The 10,505-nt window shown below is 33.3% G+C and overlaps 2 protein-coding genes across 2 annotated transcripts; both read right to left on the reverse strand.

Moving 5' to 3' along the window:
• On the reverse strand, positions 1,608 to 3,228 carry LOC109359344 (dof zinc finger protein DOF5.1-like). Its single transcript, XM_019603970.1, has 2 exons — positions 2,993 to 3,228; positions 1,608 to 2,802 (listed from the first exon to the last, which is right to left on the reverse strand). Exons 1-2 carry the CDS (start codon positions 3,047 to 3,049, stop codon positions 1,789 to 1,791), a joined length of 1,071 nt encoding a protein of 356 aa, XP_019459515.1. The 5' UTR covers positions 3,050 to 3,228; the 3' UTR covers positions 1,608 to 1,788.
• LOC109360064 (dirigent protein 22-like) lies at positions 6,615 to 7,346 on the reverse strand. Its single transcript, XM_019604804.1, has one exon. The coding sequence runs from the start codon at positions 7,310 to 7,312 to the stop codon at positions 6,659 to 6,661; it is 654 nt and encodes a 217-aa protein (XP_019460349.1). The 5' UTR covers positions 7,313 to 7,346; the 3' UTR covers positions 6,615 to 6,658.

Here is a 10,505-nt window from a genome sequence, read left to right on the forward strand (position 1 = left end):
ACCCAAGCCACTAAAAGAACTCAGGCAAAAAAATTGTCAATCCTCCAAATACTAATAATCTCGCCCGAGTTACTCACTAAAGGTTGGAAACTCCAATCAAATTCAGAATCAACCCAAAGACACTTGCACAACTTTGTACTAACAAATTCCATCTTTGATTTTTAAATGAACAAAAAATCTACCTTCTCTTCTCTAATCAAATTTCGAATCTCATTCTTTTTCGCCAACCCCCATCCTCTCACATTAATCGAGAGGTCTTTCATGATATTACTTCTGAGCTCCTCCTCTCAACCTTGCACTTTCTTGTTAAAGCTTATCGAGTTACCAATTGCAACTAATGGAGGTGCTTAATAGTTTTGTCAACACTATCAGGAGTCACTACACCAATTTCAGAACTAAACTTCCAAATCTTATATACATCTTTTGTTGTTCATTTAGCACTCATTTTTGTATCAGATTCAATAATGATTAACATATGACTAATGTATTTACAATTTAAAAATATATTTAAAGTATCAGTACATACATATTAAATCCATCGAAAAAAAAATATTGTGATAGTTTATAATACGTTAAAAATATGAATAGAATAACCACTAACTTGCAAGATAAATCTTTTTAAAGCATAATGTTGAACAACATAATGATATTAACACCCATGAAAAGTTCATATAGTTGTTAAATTAGCTTTCTAAAAGGAAAAAATAATAGAAAACCTAGTCTTTACCATAAGGAAATCACACTTTTCCACAGAATGTTTAAGTGAAGAATGTATAGAATAAGAAAGACAACCTTTGTAATTTATTAAGCTTTAATACACTTGCTTTAACCACCATACAAGCTTTACTCTTTGTTCAAAATATAATTCCAGAATCCCATAAAGAACAACATGAAAGTGCAACTCAATTTGACTATGAAACTATATTAGCAAATGTTTCATGAATTTGACTAAAAGATGACCCACCAAAATTTGATCAAAAATAAAGTAATTAAGAAAGCAACTAGTCATACGTGTCTTGTACAAATTATCTAATAATCTGAATAATGTCATTATGAGATAACTCCAATACCCAAGAAGTTATAAATGAGTTTTTAAAGAAATGCATGTATGAGACAATAGTTGAGTATAGGTTTACGACAAAAAACTATGCTAATTTTCACCAGAAAAAGAGTTGTAGGATTTCAACATTATGCTAATAATCTTCAATAGCTTATTTGGACTCGAAAAGCTTTTTGTTTTTAAACATGTTGAATCTCAACTAGATAAAGTATAAGTAAATAATTAAATGATTTTGGAAATCTTCGTAACAATATCATACCCACAGTTATGAAGAAGACGACATAATCCCAATTTATAAGACCATTGTTGGTCTTTAATTTATGGAGGCTGTGCTTATCCTTGTATGAAAATGAATCATGCAACCAATTTAGATCCATCAACCATCAAATCATGCATTTAAGTGGTATAATTGATCATCCACTGCAAATTCATCCTTTTGAACTCATAATTAATTTCACTATAGTAAACATTCTCATAAAAAAGCAACCAAAACCTATTAGAAGTAAATTAAAAAACAGACAAACATACAATGATTAGAAGAGAGAGAGAAAGAAAAAGAAACTAACATAGCCCTAGGGTTTTCATTTAAAACACACAACTAATCCATCCTAGAAAGGCTTCATGTTGAGCTAATTAAGTTACAAATAAGTTCAGTGAAACCTTGTCTTAGCTAGAGGTCAATGAAATTGAACCCAAAAACCAAAAGCTTCAAAAGAGAGCATAAAATTCTATAGTTGATTACTAGTAGAGCTAAAGCCAGAAAGATTTGTCCAAGCTGGTGCTGTAGAACCACCAACATCACTAGTATTCCAATATTGCCCACTAGCTGAACTATTCATTCCCAAAAACTCTCTTGACAAATTAAGTTGTTGACCACTCTCTTCCATTTTAACTGAAGCCATCTGAGATATCACACTGGAAGTCGATGCCTTCGGCCGGACATCACCGTATCCGGTGGTCGGATTAGTACTAGTACCTTCAAATTGGTGGTACAAGCCATGTGATGAAGCTTCCAAACCAGTCAAGAAAGGAAATTGGTGTGTTTGTGGCACCCTCCATTGCTCCAAACCAGCTGCAGATAAGATAGAACCACCGCCACCTCCACGGCCGCCACCATGGCCTAAAGCATTTCCCATGTGAAAATTCAAGTCTCCTACTCCTACTCCTCCCATTTGACTTGGAATGTTGCCATAGTTCATGCCATAGTTTAAGCTTATATCTCCACCACTTGCAAAGTTATCACCAAGTTGATGCAATGGAGACATGAATCTAAACGGTGGCGGCACCGGAGGCCCAAGGCCTACCATGTCAGAAGAGGAGATTGAGTTGTTGGAGTTGGCACTGAGTGTCTGTCGATCCGAACTCGCCGGCGAGGACATCGAGCTGTTGTTGTTGCTGCTGCTTCCTTTGCTTCTCTTGTTCCTCCTACAGCCGCCGCCAACGGGGACGGTTCTCAAGGCCCCGCCACGTGTCCAGTACCTTCTGCAGGTCTTGCAGAAGTGGCGGGGCTGAGAGAGGCTGTAGTTATTGAAGTAGCAAAATTTGGTGTTGGTAGATTCACATCTTGGACATTTTTGTGGTATCTCTTGCATAGGTATATTGGCCATCCTAGCCCTATCCGCCATCGAGCCAGGCCTGATGGAGCTGGTGTTGCCAGCTCCATTAGGCTGAGATGATGGCGGAGGTGGTGGTGGAAGAAGATGTGAGCTGGCACTATTGTTGCCAATTTGATGATTTGGTTGCTGCAATAACATAAAGGGAAAAGTATGAAAACAAATGAGGAAAAAAAATAAAGATGGAGAAGTAATGAAACCAAATATATGGTATATTCAAGAGAAGGTATAAACAAAAGTGAGAAGAATATTTATCTTTTGGATAAAAAAATTATGAGAAAAAGAACAATTGTTTGAAGAGAAACCTTTGATTAATTACCTGTTGCTGCCAGTTAGCAGGATCAATATTATAAGCTGGGATGGAAGTATAAACCATATTTTCTGGTTGGAGATTTATCTTTTGTAAAGTTTGATGAGTTTTTTTGAGAGAGAATAGTGATGAGAATCACATAAACAAGCTCGAGAGTATGTGTGTGGTTGAGCTGAACATAGAGAAGAGAAAGAGAAAAGAGAGAAAGCAAGAAAGAAAGAAGAGAGGGATCAAGGGTTAAGAGGTTGTGATGTTAAGCAAAAATAAAGGAGATGCTTAATGCTTTTGAGTATATTTATATGTATATATATATATACTTTTAGTTTCTTGGTCATTCTCTCTCTCTCCCCACACTCACCCTGTAGAAGTTGCACTCTTTTTGTTTTATTACTTTCTAGGGTTTTGAGAAGGCTTCCTTAACTCATAAGCTTCCTTTTTATGCTCTCTCTAAGTAATTTGCATAAATTTAAAAATATATTGTTAGTGCTCACCCACCCTTCTGCATGAAAAAGCTTGAGTATTATATAGGAAAATGTTGTTTTCTACTTCATAAATATGTACAACACTTTGCATAGGTTGTCGTGATTGATTATAAGAGTTATATTATTTGAATATCAAAATTTCATAATAATTCTTACTTATATCATCTATGTTTTCTTGTTTTCCTGCCTAACTATTGTAATATTTTGTGTGTTATACATCTTTAATAATTATTTTTTGCTATATAGGCATCTAAAAGAATTGCCAGTTAAATTTAAAAGGAAAAAATGTATCCTATATTTTATATAAAAATGTAATCATGTGTTAATATATAAACAAAATATTCTTTATGATTATTCAAATAACATAATTAATTGAATCATACTATCATACATGTAAAGGTGTGCTATATGTTCACTAAAGACTAAAAAGTCAAGAATTCGATTCCTATATGAGTGATATTTTTTTATATAAATGTTAGTATGTTAATATTGGTTGTGGGTGAGTCTCGAACACTTAATCTCATTCACTCCAATCTTTCATCCTAACAAACAAATCACCTTATAACTTCTTTTTTTATTCAATTTCATTATGGGTGAGATTCAAACTCACAACCTCCTACATTTCGTTCCTTAAACCCTTTACTCACACCATCTAATCATCTTATATCTCTCTTTTTGAGTGATATTTGTTGAGAAAGGTAATCACGAACCCAAAAGCGATTGAACCAGGATCATATGTCCCATAATTTTCATGTCTCCATATCCCGAACCAAATAAACTTTACAAAATAATATTAAAATATTAATTTTGTTTTTATAGTTTTTCTTTCTAAATGAATAGGGCTTTCTCATTGGCTTGAGACACCAAGTAAGACATGAATAGAAACATATGATCTACATCCAAAGGGATTAGTTCCTTACCCAAAAAAGGTGAAGAGATACTACAAAAAAAAAAAGAAGAGGGAATGCTATATGTTATAATAGAGAGAATATGACAATAGGCGTGAACAAAAATTATTTATACCCACTATTTTGTATCATTTCCTTTGTAACCAGAATGAGATGAATATTTCTTTGATAGGAAAGAAAGTGACACAAAGAAATAAGTATAACAATTTTCTATTACCATCAGATACCAATTTGGTTTATGAGAATGGAGCACAAACTTTAATTATGAATCTTATATAAAAAACATGGCATCATTTGGTGAATGAATGATATTAATCATGTAGTCATAAATTAATTTTCTTTTTATGTAATCGATAAAAAGAAAGGTGTCAATTTGTGCTTTAGTAGTGTCCCGACCAAATGAACCTTTTCTTGGTCAGGTCTGTTCCCTTCCCCACTCTTCTTTGTTTTTTGCATGGGATCGAATATTTATCACTCAAATCTCACGCGCCACCACATTTTCACAAGAACACCGTTAAAACTCATTGGAACATGTTGTGTACAAAGTTAGAGGGAATGATAGGGACCCCACTAGTAACTCATTTTCCAAGTGTTTCTAATGGATAATAAATGGTAAATAATGATTGCCTGAATGTTTTGTATCTAAAAAGGAGATTCATGCAAAGAAAAGAAAAGTATATAATTTGGTTTTTAGAGGATTTGGGAAATGAATTATGTGATAGGATGATATGGAATATACTGAAAATGATAATGTTCAAAAAATAAATGACTTTTGCTTAGGCATTAAGCTCCTCTAAGGAGTGTTAGAGCCAGGTTATTGGGAATTTTTTGTGACATCAATATTATATCTGGTCACATCTTAGATGACAAAGAGGACATTAGGAAAATAGTTAGGTCGACATTTTTGAATCATGATATAATATCTCCCTCCCTCAATTAAAAAAATCCAAATTCTCTATATTAAAAGTATCTTTATACTTATATATCAACACAATGATATTTTGTCAAATATCTAAATGCGTTAGTATGATAATTAATGAAAAATTAAATGCCGTGTATCATTTATTACTAGGCAAAATCCTATTAGATTGGTATAGATGTATAGAAAACTTTTGTGATAGAGGATTTGGGTTCCAATATAAAATCCATGTGTTTAATTCGATTTGTTAATCTGACCAATTCATAAAATATGGGTTAATGTTGGGTTGCTCGATTCATTTTGATTGAGTGCAGGACCAACTATCCCTTAACCTTTTTTGGGTGTGGATGGTGGGCTTCAACCTTGAGAGACATTAGTACTATCTGAGTTAGGTATCATCACCATATGAAGGTTACAAAAATTTCCTTACAAAAACATTTAAGGCAATTGCATTGTTAGATTTGTTCCTATTTATTTATTTATTACTTTGTAAAAATAATTTCTTTAATAAATATCGTGTTGATTTTTTTTGATCAGCACTGAAACCTGTATCAATCAAGAATAAAGAACTTACCCGAACAAATGATACTTTTATCTACACAATCACAATAATTAACACATAGATAGATAACTTAAAGAGTGTCTCACCTAATCAACAAAAGAATAAGAGAAAAAAGGATATTGAGCATTGAGAAGGCTCTAAGAATTCAGAAAAATAAGCTTCATTACTTCATCTAGTTGGAAACTCATATTATCACAAATAACTTGTTCCTAATGTGTCAAATGGTCCGAATAGTGACAAATCAGATAACCACCAACCAATGTTATTTTATATTATTCAACCTTGTGACATTTGCATGAATTGAAAAAAGAGTCTTGACATCATTATGGATAATAGAGGTTAACCCAAAAATGTTTGGTTGATTAACATACATTATTTATGTTTTTTCCTAATATATTATTTCTCTCTATGCTCATTAACTTTATCCCAATAACCATGAATTGATAATGTATCAGATAAGGATAAACATGGAAAATAACAATTAATGCACCTTAAACTTATAAAATGGATAGATGAATTGGAATAAATTTTTTTTTCCTTTCAAAAAGAGCAATTAATTTGGAACATAGGTAGGACTCAACTTTAGAGATTTAGTTTGGTTAAAACAATAGAATGTCAATTGATCTACCCACTTCTTGCCTTTAGCCAATTTGAATAGCAAACTTTAATTACTTTTCAACAATATTGCACTTAAGGTTAGTTTGGTGGATACTTAAGGTTAGAAAGAAGACTACTTATTTTCCTTCTATTTTATGGTCATTGCATATGTGAAAATTAAATAATGTTAATTCCATACACATTTTTTCAAAAAGGAAGAAATAAAATATATAGGGCTAAAGTGATTAAAAGCAAATTGAGGAGTCTCTTATGTATAGCATCACTGCATGAATAATGCAAAACATAAATATTATACTCAACTATAGCATCCATTGTTTTGGGTGAGAAATAGTGAGTTCTAAGTTCAGCATAGCCTCTAGCAAATCTGAAATGTCCACTCCCACCTATCACAGACATCTCCCTAACCTTATTAAAGGTAGGGTTCCTCCCCAAAATGGTGATGCTGCTTCCATTGTACTTCCCATCAGTGATGACAAAATTCATAGCCATCAAAAGATTAACCTCACTTTGTGATGTAGATGCATAGAGCCCTTGTGCTCTTCCAACCAATTTTGAACTCAACTCTGGTCCTAAAGTTAAAGGGTTGTCAATTATATTCACCATGCCAAAAGCTGTGGTTGGGTTCATATTGGAGGGTGGTGGTGGAACAACTACTACAGAAGTGGGGTTTTTTCCACTCACTATGTCATGCCAATACAACTTGAAATGGCTCAGTTTTTCTTCCTTTCTTAAACCTAATAGTTTGGGGTCCAATTGATTCACAAAATCATCAGTGTCTTGTGTGGTTATAAGTATAAGTGGAGTAGAAAGGAGGAAGAGGAATAAGATGAGAAGTTTCATGGTTGGTTTATGTGGTTGGTGGTGGAGGAAGGTCCTATTTATCTAGCCAAAACCAGAATGTAGTGTGGAGAGAAGGCACTAGAAACCAAACTAGTTGGGTGGCTAGTGAAGAAATTACGTACCTAATTAGTTGGTGGCATAATCATTCATTGCTAAACACATTTCTGCAATGTGAAGCAAGCTACTTTTTTAATTTTAATTTTTTTAATTCAAATTATTTTTGAAACATTTCATTAACAAAGGGATCCTTCATCCAATAATGTGAATTAATTTCATTCATGGTGCATTGTTGTCTCTTCCAACAAATACCGCTCTGCAAATGCATCTAACATACCCCTCATTTCATGTTTGTTGTAAATAATTCATTTCAAAATAAAAATAATCAAAGAATTATATAGGTTCTACAAAAAAAAATCATTGAAATGTGTTGTAACCGTGAAATTTATTGATATAATCATCATTGAAATAATCGTCGATTAGAAAATAAATCAATACTAGAATGTTCATCAATGGAAAGAGAATTCACTTGTAGGAACATTAGTGGAAAGATAAATAACTAGTATTGGGAGAAAATACAACACTAGAATGATCATCAATGGAAAGAGAAATCACTAGTATAATCATCATCGAAATAATCATCAATGACAAAATAAGTCACCACTAGCATAATTCGTCATTGAGAAAATGCACCACTAGAATGATCAATAATGGGAAGAGAAATTAGAAGTGCAATTACAATCAGAGTGATCGTCAATAGGAAAAGAAGTTAGTGCTAATAAAATTCATCACTATAAGATAAGGTATCATGAGAATGATTATCAATGAGAAGACAAACCAATATATATAGAATGAAGAAAGTAATTTTTTGTATTGGAACATGTTGATATTTGTTAATTTGAATGATTGTTGCATGGAATTTGGAATTCTTAAGTTGAAGAAAGTGAATACTAACAATAAAGTGACACGACAAAGGATGTAACTAATCGAAGTTCTGAATTTTCAAAACCTCGATAGTAGGATATGGTGAGACAAGTCACGTAGGATGAAACTCATCTGATACCATGTAGAAATTTAAGATGGTAAAGATAGGTTGAACTCATATAAGTCAATTCAATCAGTTTATTATAGACAATAGTTGTTACAAACCGTAAGATAATAACAACTCAAGCAATAAATTATAAGATAAACATAAACTATAGATAAATTAAAACAAAGTAAAATTAACTAACTCTAGATAAGATAATGTTTTATCGATCTAAACATATCTAATAGTGTTGAAAGCAACTGTCATGACCCAATTTTTGGTTGAAATACCGACACCGTGACTTATGAAGAGGTGAACTTGATTTTCGATTCGATAAACAATAGAAGGATTACTAATGACCACAACTGCTTCTCGGCTCGAAGGGAAAGGAAGATGTAACACAAGTCATTACATTGCTATTGAGTCATCATTAAAACATTTATATTTTTATATTAAATAATGTTTTTAAAAGAGAGAACTAATAGATGAAAAATCAACATCGGTCACTTACCCCTTCCTCCTTCGATAAATAACAGAAGAAATATTAATAATTATAATTATGTCTCGACTCGAAGGGAAGGGAAGATGTGTCACGAGTCGTAACATTGCTATCGAATTCTCGAATAACATTTGTCTTTTTAAATAATTTAAAAGAACAATACTTAATTTTAATTATATTATTATTGAAGAAGCTATTTTTGTTAATTAATTTTTGTAAATAAATAAAAGCTAATATATGTTATACTAAGTAGTGACAAATCCTTATTATAGTAGTTACTAAAGAATGAAGAGATATAAGTCTCGTAATCAGCACCATTTTGCTTTAAAAAATGCCATTGAAAATCAATTAATAAAACAAAATCAAATAATTAAAAAGGATGCAATTAACCATTGTTCTTATTCTGAGAAGATGAATAAAAGAGAAAAAAGGGAATGGAATTCCTAGATTGGCAAGCTCCCTCGCACGACTGTTGTTAGGGTCTTGATTGGTGGAGGAAGATGGCGACAACGCATTGTGGCTTTCGTTGTTGTGTCAGGAAGGAGTTGAGCCTCATGGGTTTTGGACCTGTTGCCGCCTCTTCTCTCTTGCGAGCAGATGTTGTTTTGGTACATGTAGTTACCCCTTTCTTGTCAAATCGAATCGGTCCTGGATCTCTAGCACTATCCTATGCACAATGGCCAACCTAAAGGCTTCGTTATTGGGAAAATCGACATAGGACCGAACACCACTATCACCCTGTTGAAGTTTGGTATGAGCCATGAAAGAGACTTATTGATAAATCAAGAAGTATGAGAGAATGCATGAATGAGAAATGAAAACTTGAAGAAAGAAAGAGAAGGAATAGAAGCATTACGTCAGAGTTACAGTTCAACAACATTTATTTTTAAGCGAATAGTGCAACTACACCAAACCATATATATAATAATTGAAGAACATTGTTACAAAGAGTTGAATCCATATGAAGGAAGGAAGAGTCTATTCCTATGAAAATCATTGTAAATGATTGCTGGAACATCACTCCAAATAGTAAAAACCTTAGATTGGATTTCATAGTTTGCAAGTTTGTTAGCGCAGGCATTCCCCTCCCTAAATATATGGGAGACTATGAAGTTCATTGAAGTGAATCCATTTGTTTAAAAGCTGCCAAGGAGGTTGAATCTTCCCCTTGAAAATTTCCACCACCGAAGTCGAGTCACTCTCAAGCCAAATTGAATGCCAACCTCTTGTATGAGCAAACTCGATTGCCTGAATAGCAGCCTGCAATTCTGCAAAAAGAGCATCCTTATTGTCAAAAAAGTCAGCAAAAGAGGCCAGAAAGTTCCCCTTGTGGTCTCTAAAAATAGCACCTCCCCCTGCAGGGCCAGAAGCACCAAGAGCAGCTCCATCGGAGTTGATTTTAGTACTACCTCTCGCTAGAGGGAACCACATGACTTCATAAATTGACGGGGCTTTTCAGTAGTTGACAACAACATTGAGAGATTTGATGATGATAAGATCCTGAATAGAAGGCTTAGATGTTGCATTAGAACAATTTCCCGAAGCTGAGATGGCCCCTTTTGCCTTAGCCAAAGCCTGAGCAAGAGAGACACTCCTATTATTAAACAAGATTTGGTTTCTGCAATACCAAATTATGCTCAAAATGTGCATAATGCTAACCGACAAGAGAT

Source organism: Lupinus angustifolius, chromosome LG11 (assembly GCF_001865875.1).
Source record: "Lupinus angustifolius cultivar Tanjil chromosome LG11, LupAngTanjil_v1.0, whole genome shotgun sequence".
In the NCBI taxonomy this organism is placed as follows: domain Eukaryota; kingdom Viridiplantae; phylum Streptophyta; class Magnoliopsida; order Fabales; family Fabaceae; genus Lupinus; species Lupinus angustifolius.

Coding starts and splice junctions, on each gene's coding strand:
- LOC109360064 (XM_019604804.1), bottom strand. CDS start 7,312: ATGAAACTTCTCATCTTATTCCTCTTCCTCCTTTCTACTCCACTTATA.
- LOC109359344 (XM_019603970.1), bottom strand. CDS start 3,049: ATGGTTTATACTTCCATCCCAGCTTATAATATTGATCCTGCTAACTGG. Junction 2,803..2,992: donor CTGCTAACTGGCAGCAACAG/GTAATTAATCAA, acceptor ATGTTATTGCAG/CAACCAAATCATCAAATTGG.